Raw genomic sequence first — 15,932 nt, 5'->3', positions numbered from 1 at the left:
GGTTGCTTCAGGTCACGTATATAAAATCCAATAGCTGCACTGTATAAGGTTGGTGATACCAACAGTTGGCTATCTTTAGGCTAAATATAATCAGTAAGCCATCACCCACTGCCACTTACAACCTTAACGTTCCGGTGGATTGAGCGTTCCCTTTTCAAGCATCGCAAGTAGGAACAATTTGAAGGATAGATCTTGAATTTGGTGAGCACCGCGTCTTTTGGACATTCCTTCTTTTTCAAACAAACTTCCATGCTGTGGATACAGCAAATTTATGGACACTCCTGATTTTCGTGTTTGGATTTGGTCCAGCACTACCTTGTTTAAACTAAGAGGTGAGCAGGGGGTCGCCAAGTGTGTCTGCGGACAAGCGCCCCCACAATAACACTAATTCATCAATATCTCAAAGCAAATAATAGACTTATTAGTCTTGTGCGTAGAGACCTTGTATAGAGACGCTTCACGGAGCCCAGGCAGATTCCATATTTATTTATTGTTCCCATGTTGTCATAGTGACATGAAACTCACTGGGAAATGAAAGGGCTCATATGCACTCTCTGGATCCAATTTCTCTAGTTCAGCTTTGCAATTGCATCACTGTATGCTTCTATTGTTGTTTAATGACCAATGTCTTACTTACTAATTTACTCAAGTGATGTAATTTACCAGAAGGATTCAAAGCGGGTCATTTAACGCTAATGCATAATCAGTCACGGGTTACACCACTGAATGTTTTTTTTTGTTTTTTGCATGGGTCTTATTCATTCAGCAATCTGTCCACCTGGAGAGCCCAACATTCATCTATCCGTTAAGCTTGAAGGTCTGACATCATCCATTTTATTACCAATCCACCCATCCATTAATTGTCTGGTCAATCTATGAAAGACTCTATCTATCCATCACACCAACAATGTGACTGTCCCCAATGTAGGTCATTATCTATCTGTCCATCCAGCCATCCATCCATCCATTGTTTGAACACTCTGGCCATCATTCATCCATCCATCCATCCATTCATCCATCCATCCACGATCTATCCATCCATCCATTGTTTGAGCCCTCTGACCGTCATCCATCCATCCATCCATCTGTCCGTCCATCCATCATCCATCCATCCAGTTTTGAGCTCTCTAGCCATCATCTATCCATTCACCCATCCATTGTTTGAGACCTCTGGCCATTATGTATCCATCCATCCATCCATCCATCCATCCAAACATCCATTGTTTGAACACTCTGGCCATCATTCATTCATCCATCCATTCATCCGTCCATCCACGATCCATCCATCCAGTTTTGAGCCCTCTAGCCATCATCTATCCATTCATCCATCCATTGTTTGAGACCTCTGGCCATTATGTATCCATCCATCCATCCATCCTAACATCCATTGTTTGAACACTCTGGCCATCATTCATTCATCCATCCATTCACCTGTCCATCCACGATCCATCCATCCATCCATCCATCCATTGTTTGAGCCCTCTGGCTGTCATGCATCCAGCCATCTGTCCATTCATCCATCATCCATCCATCCAGTTTTGAGCCCTCTAGCCATCATCTATCCATTCATTCATCCATCCATTGTTTGAGACCTCTGGCCATTATGTATCCATCCATCCAAACATCCATTGTTTGAACACTCTGGCCATCATTCATTCATCCATCCATTCATCCGTCCATCCACGATCCATCATCCATCCATCCATCCATCCATTGTTTGAGCCCTCTGGCTGTCATCCATCCAGCCATCTGTCCGTTCATCCATCATCCATCCATCCAGTTTTGAGCCCTCTAGCCATCATCTATCCATTCACCCATCCATTGTTTGAGACCTCTGGCCATTATGTATCCATCCATCCAAACATCCATTGTTTGAACACTCTGGCCATCATTCATTCATCCATCCATTCATCCGTCCATCCACGATCCATCATCCATCCATCCATCCATCCATTGTTTGAGCCCTCTGGCTGTCATCCATCCAGCCATCTGTCCGTTCATCCATCATCCATCCATCCAGTTTTGAGCCCTCTAGCCATCATCTATCCATTCATCCATCCATTGTTTGAGACCTCTGGCCATCCATCCACAAGCAGATACCTAAAACAAATGTCTTGTTTGGATCAAGAGAGCCATCAGCAGACACATGACTTGATCTCTTTACACTCGGGAAACGGCCCCCTCACCAGTTTTCTGCAAACCTCGTTACCGCTTAAGTTCAAGGAAAGTCGTAATAAATTCAAAAACCACAGCGTGCTGCGGAGCGCTGTGATATGTCATATCCAATTTCAGATACAGACACAATACAATGTGCATCGCTCGCTCTGGAGAAAAAATAAGGATGCCTGTTTTGCTGTTCTTGTTTCTGTTCATTGGATTGGTGTCGCCATACTCCATCTCGACAGGTAAAATAAGATTGTGAGTGTGCGGAAGCACAGATGTTAAACAACATCAGCTCCTCAGCAATCCCATTTTGTGTCTTCATTTTGCAGAGCCGCTGCTTATACTCGGACTCCTTCCATAGTCTAGCAGATCCTCACAGGGAGTAACATGAGGACATAAAACTGTGGAAAAATTGTGGGTTGCAGCGCTGCAGAAAATCAACGGAAAATGTTATTACATGACTCTCTGGGCTCCTGTTCAGCCCCCCGCCCCCTCCCAACCTCAAAATCTGCTTCTGATTGAACCAAGACGGTCTAAACAGATACAGATTGACCATGGCTTGCTTCTTGGGGACCGCTCTGGCATGCGGACGTCATGTGGTAACACGGCCTGTGACATTTGAAGATGTAAACACCGGGAAGATACAGAACCTTCTCACTCGCCATCCTGACAGCTGGTGGCGGAGATTTTGTCAAGCAAAGGTTACATTTAATCGGGGACTGTGGTACATCTGGCCAACATTTGCATTAGCTACTCAGGAGGAATCAGGACCAGAAGACAATTTCTGTAGATTAAGAAAAAGTCCTCTGTTAGGCTGTTTTGATTATTTGATCAGGGTTTTGGTGGAAAATGACACCCCGTGAACTATTTACTGCATGCACAATGAACCCCCTGCCCAGTTGCGCTTTGCCAATCACATTTTCATCTGCTTTTTATTTGGCTCTTTTTTTCTAGGGTTAGGTTTTAACACTAAGTACCTCCTAAAAACATTCTGAGCATACCAAGTGCCATCATAATGAGGAAGAACCACCAAAATGGCCTATCAATACTAAGTATACCAACACCCAGTCTAGCCTGCCCCTGCACTGTATGTTGGTTCAAATCTCTGCCCCTATCGCCCCCTGTAAACAAGCAAACATGAAAGCAGATGCTAACAGATTGACTCTAGCTTTTTTCCGGCCGAGCGTCAACTCTCAAACAAAGCGTCGCTCTGTATGCTCATGGCGCGAAGCTGATGGAGTGCTTTGCCCCGCGCGTAATTGCGCAGTGCAATTTGCGGTGCGGGATGGACGGACTGACAGACGGCGCGAGACAATGGGGTTTTGACAGCCGCTCCAAGCCCAATGTTCATCTTGCCAATTCTGACTTAAGTACAGTCTTTAGCTGTTGACAGCATTTCAGCTGTCACATTTTTTACCCTCTGGCCGGAAAGATATGAAAAGAAAAAAAAAACTCAGCGTGTAAATTGGTCGTACTAGTGCACAAGGTTTTGTTGACTACAATCTAATGTACGGTGGCCTTCATGGGTCAAAAATGTGTCGTTTTAGTAAAGCTTTTTAAAAATTCTTGAATTAGTCCAGTTCCTGGTTCCTGGAATTCCCCATTGAGAATTCTGACCTTATTCTCAGAATTCTGATTTTAATCTCAGAATTCTGACTTTAAAGTGAGAATTGTGACTTTATTTTCAGAATTCTGACTTTTAAGTCAGACTTTAAAGTCAGAATTCCCCATTGAGAATTCTGACCTTGTTCTCAGAATTCTGACTTTAAAGTCTGACTTTAAAGTCAGAATTCTGACTTTATTCTCAGAATACTGACTTTCTGACTTTATTCTCAGAATTCTGACTTTCTGACTTTCACCCACAATTCATACCTCTACGTCACAGTCAGAATTCTCACTTTAAAGTCAGAGTTCTGTGATTAAAGTCAGAATTCTTAGAATAAAGTGAGAATCCTGCCAACCCTTTTTTTTCCTCTTCACTGGCCCTAATCATCTTCCGTACTTACCAAAGTACGAATACAGTTGATCATTTTCGAATACAGGACACGTATTTGTGAAAGTCACAAGGGAATTCTCCTGAGCTTTACCCCCAACCACCCACCCCACCCATCCATACGTCGCTGCTTATTCACGCCGTGCATCCTGCACATGCTCTACTTGCCCTGTGGAGGAAGTGCAAAGTCACATTTATAAAGGTACTGAGGCTGACTTGTGCCTGCGCACTGTGGAGCCATTGTATGGACCCCCGCCTCCTCGTCAAAACTCACACTGCACTCTTACTTTCATCCCCCCCTTCTCGCCACCGCCACCTCCGCGTGGATACGCTGAAACGCGGGCCCTGCGGTGCTCACTCTCCCTGTGAAAGAACGATTCATAGTCGCCGCCGCCTTCATCTTCTCACCTCGCTCGCTGCTGACCTCTGACAACAGAACCTCAATGCAAACACTTCTCGGGGCGTGATAGGAGACATTGTAAGAGCGAGCGCTGGATTGGAAACAGACCTCAGAGTCTGGACCAGACGCTCGCTTGAATTTCATCCAAATGCTGAGCAATGAATCAGGCGTGAGAATAAGACCGCATAAGGAAGTTCTGCAAAGAGATCAAATCCTGAACTTGCACCTGAATTCAAACATCGGGGGGGGGGGGGGGGGGGGTCTCTGCCAACGTGGAACAGATGTGGATGAAGGAAAAGGGAGGGAGGGGTGAGCACAGTAATTAGCAGTGGTCCTTACCTCCATGGCTGGGGTCAGTGAGGCTGAGCAGGGTCAGGATGGCGCCCACCAGGGCAGATTGCGAGGGTCTCATTTTTGAGTGCTGCCAGTTAAAGTCATCCACCGTCCGTCTCTGCTTAGACACACTCCATTCACTGGGGCCTGAATGACTTTCCACTTTGGGGACCTACTACACGATACTGCTCTGTGTGAAGGGGCCGTGCCGGGCCGGGCCGGGCCGGGGAGGGGCCAGGAGAGCGACGCCCTCTCTCCGAACCCACCTCCACACCCTCCTCCCCCCCATCTCAGAGCTTTCAAACCCACTCGCACACATGTTCCAAGGCTGAAGAATGACTTCCTGTCTCGCTTTCTTTCCGCTTCATTTTGAGACGCATATGTGAAAGAGCAGGATTTGTTTACATTCTGATAGAATTATTCCCATGGGAAATAATGGGAATAGAAATCCCAGGCAATCATGATATTGAAATGGTTTTAAATTGTAGAAACTCTAAAACAGTTCAATGATAATGATGAGTTTCCGGTCAAGGTGTTTTGGGTTGGGTCTGATTAACTCATTGGGAGTGAATTTTCACTGAAGCAACCCCCTTCGCTCCCGGCTGTTTTACTGGATTTTGACAGTTTTTCTTTGTTATTCTGTAGTTGCTATCCAGTAGTGATGGCAAAATGAAGCTTCATGAAGCATTTGCAATACTTTTTGACTCCTCCAGATGGTGCTCTTGGTTTAAAGATAAAGGCAAGTGCAATTAAAAATTGATTACATTTGCATTGCATCTTTGAATCATGAGTGCCACCTTGAGGAGTCAAAAAGTATCGCAGGTGCTTCATGAAGCTTCATTCCAGTATCTTATGATGCTAAATTTAGATGATGATGTGCTAGCCACTCATAGTTTGTCTAGTCTTATGCAAATGTCCTTTATGAAGAAGTTGTCAGTTGCCATGCAGTCGCTCTGGTCCGATATTAGTCACTCTTATTTTTTTCTGTCCACTCTTATTTGATCCCTCATTATGTTTATTCTGTCATATAGAATAGTGCATTGATTCTCAATCGCTACCCATCCATGTAGTGCAGGTCCGCCCTAATGATACGGCTCCCCTGTGCTTTTTGATTTTGCTACCCTCCACCATGTCTGACCAAAGACAAACAATGCAGCAAGAAATAATAGTATTGGGGCTAAACAGGTCCACCTCCGTCTAGCTTCCCTCCTTTTGTCTTCCCCTGTAATTGAAGTGGCCTGCTGGGAGCGCAGCCTGCTTTCCGCAAGGATAAACCTTTTGCTTTTAATTAAAGACCAATCAGGTTGCCAAGGCCCTCTTGTTGCTTCTCCCTTGATCAATGTCGGCTTCTTTATGTTTTTGTTCTACTAACCTGCTCCCCGAGCTAATTAGGCTTACGCCGGGGCGTGCGGTAGAGCTTTCTGGCTTCACTTCACATCTCGCCCTTACAGATGCAGCAAACTTTTGCGACGGCTAAAACAATCAAACATGTTCTCAAATGGAGTGTCATAGCTGATGCGCTCCACTTTGCCTGTAACGAGCGCGCGCGCTCTCCTGACAAGGATTAGCACTTTCTGCTCGGATGCCAAGATTAAACTTCCTGCTCGCGCATAGTCGAGAGTTTTTCCCATGTCACAGTCAACAGCTTGGCAAATTATCCACACTGACAAGGCAAGTGGCTATATAATTAGAATGTTCTAGCGGTGTGGAAAACCTCGGAAAACAATAAATGACTGTTGATGTCATTTTGTTAAAGGAAGAAACAGTCACGTTTGCATCAGCTTTGCATGAGGGGAAGTTGGGGAAGTGCCCCACCAGCTGGAGATGTGGAAAGTTTGCTGGATCTTGAGTGTCATAGTCAATAATTGGCATAATTAATGTGTATATCATCATCACGTTATTGTAAACAATACATCAAAGACAATTTGGGGTCATTGGTAACTTAATATACACATTTTAGTGAGCATAAAAATTGATGGAAACTATTGATTGTTGTGCCGGAAAAAATCAAATTACTGTATGATCATTTATTACCTGATTTTCTTGAAAAAGCAATATATGAGATAAATAAATAAATATATCAATAAATAAACCCACATTTTAAATTTAAATAATAATAATAGTAATAATAATACAAAATAAATAATTATACAGTAAGTAGATAAGTAGGGCTGTGCAATTAATAAAAATTCAATTACAATTTAAATTATTACACTCCACAGTTACAAAATCAGAAAAAAAGAATATAATTTTTTGAGTTGTTTAAATGTATACATTTGTACCTTTTTTAAAATTTCAAATAATTTAATACATTTTGTTTCATCTAAAAGGAACTTGCATAATTATATAGTGTTTCAAAAAATTTGGTCTTAATATTTTTTTAAATGTTTTTTACGTTTAAACATTTTCTTGTTTTGTACTAAAAAATAAATGATCGATCTACTGCACAGTTTTTGCCAACATAAATATATATATATATATATATATATATATATATATATATAATTATTATTATTCTAAATTCTGTTTGGTCCAAAAGGAACTTACATAATTATAGTTTTTCTACTTTATAAAAAAATGGTTTTAATATTTTTAAATGCTTAAACATTTCTTGCTTTGTACCAAAAAATAAATAATCATTTGAATAATCGTGATTTCAATTATTGCCAACATAGTCATGATTGTTATTTTTCCCATTATCGAGCAGCCTTATATTATTAAGTAATAATAAATAAATACATAAATAAATAAATATTAAATTTCTCAAAAATTGCTTGGCGCCTAAATGGTGCTCCAATTGTGGAATGACCCACTTGCGAAAAAATGCAGTTACATGCGAGCCCCCGACGAGCGATTGCGGCTGTAAGACGAGCCACTGAACGACACATGGCGGTTGTAACCCAACACTATTTCTGGCAGACAATCTCATTCGACAACAAGCTCCCTGATTATTTCAACATGGCACGAGGCACGCTTTAAATCGCTCCCTCTCGAGCCTGCGACCACGAAGACACGCTCCCGCCTCCCCCGGAGACATAATTCACCCTGGGATCCTCACGCACAGAAATCCACTGACATGAATGGGCTGCATCGAGAATGCGGCCCACGTCACCGGTGGCTCCTCTGATGCAAGCGTCAGTCCCTCAAAGTGAATCGCTTTGGCTCAAAGTGTTTCATTAAAGCGCACTAATAATGTTTAACATGCACGCCGGGATTCCTGCGGAGTCTTTGAACCAAACGAGGAATTGTTTGCATTCAGCGTGTCTCCCCATAAAACACATTAAACGTCTCCTCCGGCCTTAACATGTTGAACGCATTTCCCACTTTACCGCTACATTGATGGATATTAAAAAAAAAAGAGTAAAAAAAAAAAAAAGAAAACAATGGTGATGACATGTCAAATCGGCAAAATTACCGAATGAACAATACTGAGTTCTCCAGAAAAAAAAAAATAAAAAATAAAAATTAATTTTTAAAAATAAAATAAAAATAAAATAAAAATAAAATAAAAATAAAATAAAAATAAAATAAAAATAAAATAAAAATAAAATAAAAATAAAATAAATAAAGTAAAATAAAATATCACATCATCCACTGTCGGTTCTATTCCAAAGAATCAACACAGCTCAACTCGACGCAAACCTTCACATCTGCAGCCTCTCTTATGTTTACTCAGCTTTGCATGTGTATGTAAGATGTTTTTACAAAGGTAAAACAATATCAAGGTAGACGGGCTGGGTTAGCAAAACCATAAACGTCACCACAGCCGCCACTCGATACCCTCTTCCAGCTGTGAGACAAGACAAGTTGTCTGACAGATGTTGTAGCATAACACTAAACATTTCCTGTATGATCGGGAATAATAAACACCAACGTGATCAAATTTGTATCGTTTTCACTGGAAGCAAGTTGGAGTTTTTGTTCCCTCGAAACGTACGGTTGAATGTAAATATAAAATAATACCCCTTAACTGTGTTGCTAACCAAAATAACAGCAGATATATCGAAACATGTAAACAGTCTATTGATTATTAAAGAGTAGACTCTTACAACGTGTAATAAACAAGGATATAATAAGCAAAAAACTCTATTTTGTCCAAAAAAAAAAAAATCCGAATGGGCCTAAAATCTTAATTTGTCCGTCTTTAAACGTCTGAATGTCCAAATGTTCAATGTTTCAGTAGTTTTTGATCAATTATAGGTTTGGCCTTGGTCTCGTGTTATAATAAAAATGTGAGCAGCAGTTATCATACCATTTTCAAGTGTGTTGATCGATTCATGGATCAAACACTGTTGGTGAGAAACGAGTGTCATTGTGGGAATGCTGAAATGTACATTGCCAATATATCCATGGCCATTATGCTAATTAGGCATACCATCTACCATATCAGGAAATGCATTATCATTTCACTGAAATGATTAAATGCATGTTAGCTTTCAGCATCAGATGACACGTTTCAAAAAAAAAAAAAAAATCGCAATTAGCCATGAATTTCAACAAGTCCAATTTAGCTCAGTGCTTAGAGCAATTGCCTGCCAGAACTGGAGAACTTAGGTTCGAACACCGGCTTGGACCACATTTTTAGTACATTCGATGGTTAGATACCAACTAAATATCAGGAAATGGTTTATAATTTCTTTGAAATGATTAAATCCCACCTTAGACAGATTGCAGTTCAAGCTTTCTTTTTATTCATTTGTCATTTACATACAATTTAAAAATTGTAATTTATCTTTCAATTTACTTCATAAGCACATGTATTGAAATCTTAGCATTCAGCTAATAGCATTCAGCTAATAGCATTAGCATTCAGCTAATAGCATTCCTATGCCATTTCTGCAGAAATTGCATTTTGGTTATTTTAATAATCTTCACTCTTCTGTTTTGGCATTGGTTTTATACTCGGGGTAGGGTTTCAAGGCACGGTCACAATTTATAACAGTGGCTATAAAATTAGACTTTCAAAATATGTGACATCAGTTTTCAAAGTAGGGTTTCAAATTAGGGTTAGGGTATCAAATTAGGATTTCAAATTATGCTTAGGGTTTCATTTTTTTTTTTTTTTTTTTTAAAGCTATGGTTATGTCTCAATTGACCACCATCGGATGGTCAGGAACACGAAACAAGTCAGTAGCGAAAGAGGCTTTGGTCTTTTGTGGTCCTCCTACCAAGTAAACTAGCATGGCAGACAGTGTTAACATTTGAACATGTGGTTCAAATAAAAACTGTTGTGTTGTTAGTTGTGCTTGGCGTCCGTCCGTATCAGATCTTCCGCCTTGGCCTATTGATGTCATCTTCACAAGCAGAGGTTAACTGGGGACGTTCTCCCAAAATATCACCTCTGAAGTCATCTTTGCTCCGCTCGCCTTTCAGCGTTCCGGCTCAGATCTCATCTTGTCGGACCACCAGATCCCCCACCCCCACCCCCCCTCCCACCCCAAGATGATGACTTGATTAATCCTCTGCTAGTGTGTCTGTGTTATTCTTTTCTTTGGGGTGCTGTCAGGATCACGGCTCTGTTTTGATCATCATGTGTTGATGGGAGGGGGGGGGGGGTGCATTGATAATTAAGCGGGAACAAAGAGCGTCGTGGCACTCGCAAGAACGCGACTGTGGGGTGGGGGGTTGTGTTCAAGGAAACCGGGAGTAATCGCCCGTCTGTTACTTCTACTAATAGCTCACTTGTCATTAGCATGATTGCGCGGGCTAAAGTTCACGCTTCCTTCCAGTCTGTCTCGGCAGCTCGGTGAAAACACAGAAATGGGAAGTAGAGACGAGACGTCGGTGTTGACCTGGTTCCTGCTCGGGGGGTGAAGGGAGAATCCTTCCAAAACAAAAAAAGAAGTAATGGAGGAATGGCCAAGATGACATCATTTGAAGCACATTTCTGCTCAATTTTCTGAAGCAAAATCCACATTTTGACTGCATTTATGGGGAGTAATGAGACAGTCCTCCGATAAATACGACCGCATAGCTCGTTTTGAAAAGGTGCCAAATTGCGACCAAGAATTACGTATTTTAGTTTAGCGACCTCTATAGCCCCAAAATACAAAAAACGAGACTTGAACCAGGTCCGACTGGTCGGAAGACGAGTATTTATCTGATTGAGCTATTTGGCCAGTGATTATTTTAGTGTTGACTCCATGTTTTCTAATGGTCTGCAACCTCACTGTGCCTTTTCCTAATCTCAACTATTATTGTCCCGTGTGAAGACGTAACGTGTACCGTACGACCTCACTGAAAGCCTCATCCTAACCCCAACCATTAGTCCGTGATGGCGAATTGACATGCATGTCAACACTAAAAATGGACACTAAGATCATTACCCGAGAGGTGTTAGTCTTGTGACCAGATTATGCGGGTTCGAGTCTCAGTTAAGTATTTTTTTTTGCTATTTAACATGGCCGATTGAGGTCGCTAAACTACAATACGTAACACTTGGTCGTATTTTGGTGCGTGGTAAAACGACCAATATGCTCGTTAATGTTGGAGGACTTGTTGGGAGGAACGGGATACATGAACCGGCATTACGTATTCAGGATACAACAAAGTAACCGTATTAAAAAAAAAAAAGGAAAAAAAAAAAGGAGAGCAATGAAATGTCAAATCGGTAAAATTACCGAATGAACAATACTGAGCTCTCCAGGAAAAAAAAGGAAGAAAAAATAACAAACAAAAAACAAAACAAAAAAAAAAAGTAACCGTATTCTGTTGCAGTTACATTAAAAAAAAACAAAAAAACAGCCAGATTTTATTTATTAGAAATGTGGAATATTTTGCAGGATTACATTTTGCTGGGACAAAGAAGGTGTCAAGTCAAAGTCCGCTCTCAAACTTGTTGGCCAAACAAGATTTCCCGGAGTGAAGTAGAAAACCGCACACAAAATAGCCCCGTGGATTGCCGTTGGTTTTCCCACGTAAGGTTTTCCTTGGCCAGCAAATAAATGAGTCGATATTTACGCGGTCAGTTTGAAAAAACTGCTAAAAAAAAAACGCTAAAAAAACAATTCTTGTTAACTGGAAAAATAAACAAACGCTGAATATCGACCAATGGTCTAACCTCCTCATAAATCACATTTTAATGGAAAAAATATCTGCCTCAAATAAAAACCAAATATCAAAATTTATAGAAACATGGTCTACGTATATAGAATTTTTTTAACCTAATTCTGGTTACTTAATTCTGTCTGTTAGCGAGAGCCACTACATCGTGATAACTTACATTGATGTTTCTGCATTTGGCAATTTATTATTATATTATATTATTAGTATGGGATTTTTTTTAATGGGCTTTAGGTGAACTGATGAATACACACACGCTCGCACGCATGCATGCACACACACACGCACATACACATACTCACCCACATACAAAATTTATGTGTGTGTATATGTATATATATGTATATATATTTAAAAAAAAAAAACATTTATTAAATTTTTTTAATTTATTTGTTTTTTTTAAAAAAGGAGAGCAATGATGATGTCAAATCAAATGAACAATACTGAGCTCTCCTGGAGAAAAAAAAGAAAAAAAAAGAAAAAATGACTCACAGGGAATGGATGATTGTTTTCTTTCGTGTTAACTGGAGGACTTACTCATTTTAAATAACACTTACAAAGAAATGTATGAGCTGTCAAAATCCTGCGGACTGCTTGTTGCTAAGAGCAACTTATAATACTTAACTTATTCCTGTCACAAATCACTTACAAAGTCACTATTTAAAACTCGATATTACCAATATCATCAGCTAAACTTATCACCAGGAATATTTTCTTTTAATTTGTGGTATCATAGTCATATCGTATCAAAAATTACAAACTTGTGCGCAATTGTTATAACAAACACTGTCCTAAATTTAAGGAGGAGCTCCCTAACCTAACTTAACCTAATTGAACTTTATGATTCTTTAAAAGGGGCTTTTCAACACCCTTACAATGAGGCACTCATTATGTCTAAATTATACATGCAAATACGTCTCCTTTTAAATTTGTGTTGAAATCGTGACAAAAATGCGGAAATGAGGAATTTATTTAATTCAGTTGTATTCTCCAGCGTTAGTGAAAGGGTTTGAATCAATAAAGCTTTATGTTGTGTATCCCGGGTGACGCTCCCTGAACTCTCCACACTCTCAGTCGTAGCCCCGCAGCCAACGTTGGCGAGATAATGAAAGAGAAAAGCAGATATCATTTTTTCAGCTTCTAATTTCTGCTTCCGCTTCTCTTCTGCTGGCTATTTTTTTTAGGGCGACGTCGACTCAATTGGCTTTTGCACGTACTGTGTAAAAAGACTTTTTTTTTCCCCCTCCAGTGACGATAATTGTCACATTTCAATTTCGAAAGCAGCGTTGACATTTGCGTAATGAGAAAACACGGCTGAGCTTTGAGTTCATTTAAAGACATGTTCTCTTCTATTTGTTATTCATTTGCCGTTACAGGCACTCAGTCCATTCATTTTCAAATTCCATCACTGAAGGCAGTGATGCTTCCAAAGGATAAACAAACAGCAAAATCATCGTTAGACATTTGACATTTCTGGAGAAATTGTGTGTAAAGGTTGAAAGGCTGAATCAAAAACATTGAAGCATGTGGAATGATTTGGAATGATCCTGAATGACACAGAATGACCTGGCTTTAAGTATTTCGAATTTGGGGCTTTAGAAAATGTGAATTTTGTGAATGGGAGCAGTAAATGAGATGGCTTGAATCATCTCAAAATGTTGAAGTTGGAGTAGTTTAAAATGGTCGGGTAGTGTTGGAGGAGAAGTGAATAATGTAGAATATGTCCTGATTATGGGAATTTTTTGGAGTTAAAAAAAAAAAAGGGAATTCTTGGTACGTGCAATATTTTGTCATGCTGAAAATCGTTCAATAAGGAGAATTGACTAAGTAGAATGATTTAAATTTCAAATGGCAGCTATCTGAATCTGTTGTTTTGAATGTGCCAATGGAAAAGAATGATAAATATGAATGAATGGGGGAATTTTCAAGTGAAAATGTTGAATAATGGAAAAACTGAATTTTTTTTAATAGCACCCATGGAGTGAATTTTTAGAACATGTTGAAATTGGAATGATGTGAATTAGATGAATTACATGGAAGGAGAAGCGCCTCAAAGTGTGATAAAAAAGAGTAACCTCATGCAGGTCATCGTGCTAAAATATGATAACCTGTGTTGGATATCGTTGACAATCAATAGCTTTGTACTCCAGAAAAAATGACAGCAAACAGAACTCGATGGCTACCTTGACTGTCTTATGTTTGAAAGAAATAAAATCAATAGGATTCTATAGGGTTGAGGGGTCTGGTGTCGTCGTTTGCTAATTGCCGCGAGGGGAAGGGGCTGACCTAAATCCACCTTCAACCATCCAAAAGACTGTGAAAAGACCCCATTGTTTTCTACTGAGATCGGGGCGGGATGTGATGCAGCTGGCGGTCCACCAGAGCAGAGCTACCAGGTCAAGACAGGACTTAGCAGTGCCCCCTGGTGGAAGATAACATGCACTCAAATGGTGGTCCACTTTCATTCGCTTCGTTGAGAATAGCACTTTTACAGTATATATTTTTTTCTTGTAGATTGAACGAGCCTGATGTGGTCTGCGTTTTTTTTTGTTTGTTTTTTTGTATGTGATGACAATCCCATGTGAGCAAACAGAATGTTGAATAAATAATCATTTCCGTCAGAAGCGTTTGGGTATGATAATAGGTCAGAAGCGGGTGTAAGAAATGCAGGGTCGAAGTTCTAATGGCTGGGAACGAGCTGGTCCGGGCATGTGAACGCGTTCTTATGACTCTACTGAGGATTGAATCAGAAATCGAATGTGGGAGAGCATTTTTTTCCACACATTCATGTTAATTTTTGCCGCTAAATGAGTCATGCGCCTCACAAATATTTGAGCTGAAAATCATTTTTACTTTTTAGTTGCAATTTACTACACAAAGAAATACAGTATTAATAAAAGTTATCTACCAGTTTCATTTGACATAATTGACATGTGATGATTCTGACGAAAAAAGAAAAAGAAAAAAAAAAACTAACAAAATCACTCTTAAAAAGTCAAAAAATCCAAATGAAAATTTAAAAACTAATCTAAAAAGAAAAACTTCTATAAAATGTTGTGGTTGCGTCTTACATTCAGGTACGCTTAATAGTCCGGAAATTATGGTACCAATTTCAACCGTAACCATTTTGTTGACAGATATTGAAATCTGCCTTGGAGTTATCAGGACGTAAAAGGAAAAGTGAGTGTGCCCCCTGGATGGACCCGGATTGTGGTACGGGTTTGTGCGTGTGTGGGCGTCTTGGTGCTTGATAAATCTCAGTCCAAATGTAAAAAAAAGTAACATAAAGCAACTGCGAGCGTACTTTTTTTTCTTTTCTACGCGTTCCCGTGAGTAACGTTCACAATCCGGCCTTTTCCGTCTCCACGCCTTCTTCGGTGTCTTTCAAGTTTCTCCTGGCGGGATCCCAAAGCAAGAAGAAAGGAGGAAGAGGATTTCCCCACCTCGTTTTACTTTGACGCTTGCCCATTTGTCTACAGCGCGCTTTATATTGAGTGCAAAAGTCCAGCAATTACTTTCTTGCTGACCTGAGGGAGATCTCCAAAAAGGCTTCTTCTTCATCTTCTTCTTCATCTTCCTCTTCGTCTTCTTCTTCGTCTTCTTCTTCGTCTTCTTCTTCTTCTTCTGTAATCAATGCCATTATTCAGCCAAATATTCCCGACCTACATTGCTCATGTAGCGGGTTGCAAAAAGTCTAAATATTTTTTTTTTAATATGAAATATTTAATGGGAAAAGCGCTTTACAAAATAAAAGAAGACAAAGTACTATTTATCTTTTTTTTTTTTTTTTTTTTTTTTTTGCTGATCCGAAAAACGATCCGATCTGTGACTCAAATCCGTGATCTGATCCGAACCGTGACTTTTGTGATTTGTTGCACCACTACCGCTAATCAATATTTGAATCTGAAAAAAAAAAAGGGGGGGGGGGGTAGGGGTTATTGGAGTCCCATTTTTTTTTTTTTTAAACTACTGCTTATTGAA

The 15,932-nt window shown here is 40.0% G+C and overlaps 2 protein-coding genes across 4 annotated transcripts in view; one reads left to right on the top strand and one right to left on the bottom strand.

The window, feature by feature from the left end:
- cspg4 (chondroitin sulfate proteoglycan 4) overlaps positions 1 to 5,089 on the bottom strand; it is a 65,009-nt gene extending 59,920 nt beyond the window's left edge. The window contains exon 1 of the mRNA XM_077567764.1: positions 4,896 to 5,089. Coding sequence (XP_077423890.1) covers positions 4,896 to 4,968 — 73 coding nt within the window. The 5' untranslated portion in view covers positions 4,969 to 5,089. The remainder of the gene's footprint in view (positions 1 to 4,895) is intronic.
- lingo1a (leucine rich repeat and Ig domain containing 1a) overlaps positions 1 to 15,932 on the top strand; it is a 363,354-nt gene that overhangs the window by 51,560 nt on the left and 295,862 nt on the right. Inside the window, exon 4 of one of the 3 annotated variants that reach the window (XR_013294404.1) lies at positions 15,089 to 15,703. The exons of the other annotated variants lie outside the window; for them this stretch is intronic. The gene's annotated coding sequence lies outside the window, so the exon portion shown is untranslated. Of the gene's footprint in view, positions 1 to 15,088; positions 15,704 to 15,932 lie in introns of those variants that run through there. 3 annotated transcript variants of the gene reach the window in all.

Source organism: Vanacampus margaritifer, chromosome 6, assembly GCF_051991255.1.
Source record: "Vanacampus margaritifer isolate UIUO_Vmar chromosome 6, RoL_Vmar_1.0, whole genome shotgun sequence".
Classification (NCBI taxonomy): domain Eukaryota; kingdom Metazoa; phylum Chordata; class Actinopteri; order Syngnathiformes; family Syngnathidae; genus Vanacampus; species Vanacampus margaritifer.
The sequence above is the reverse complement of the archived record's forward strand: the minus strand, read 5'-3'. Positions and strand labels throughout refer to the sequence as shown.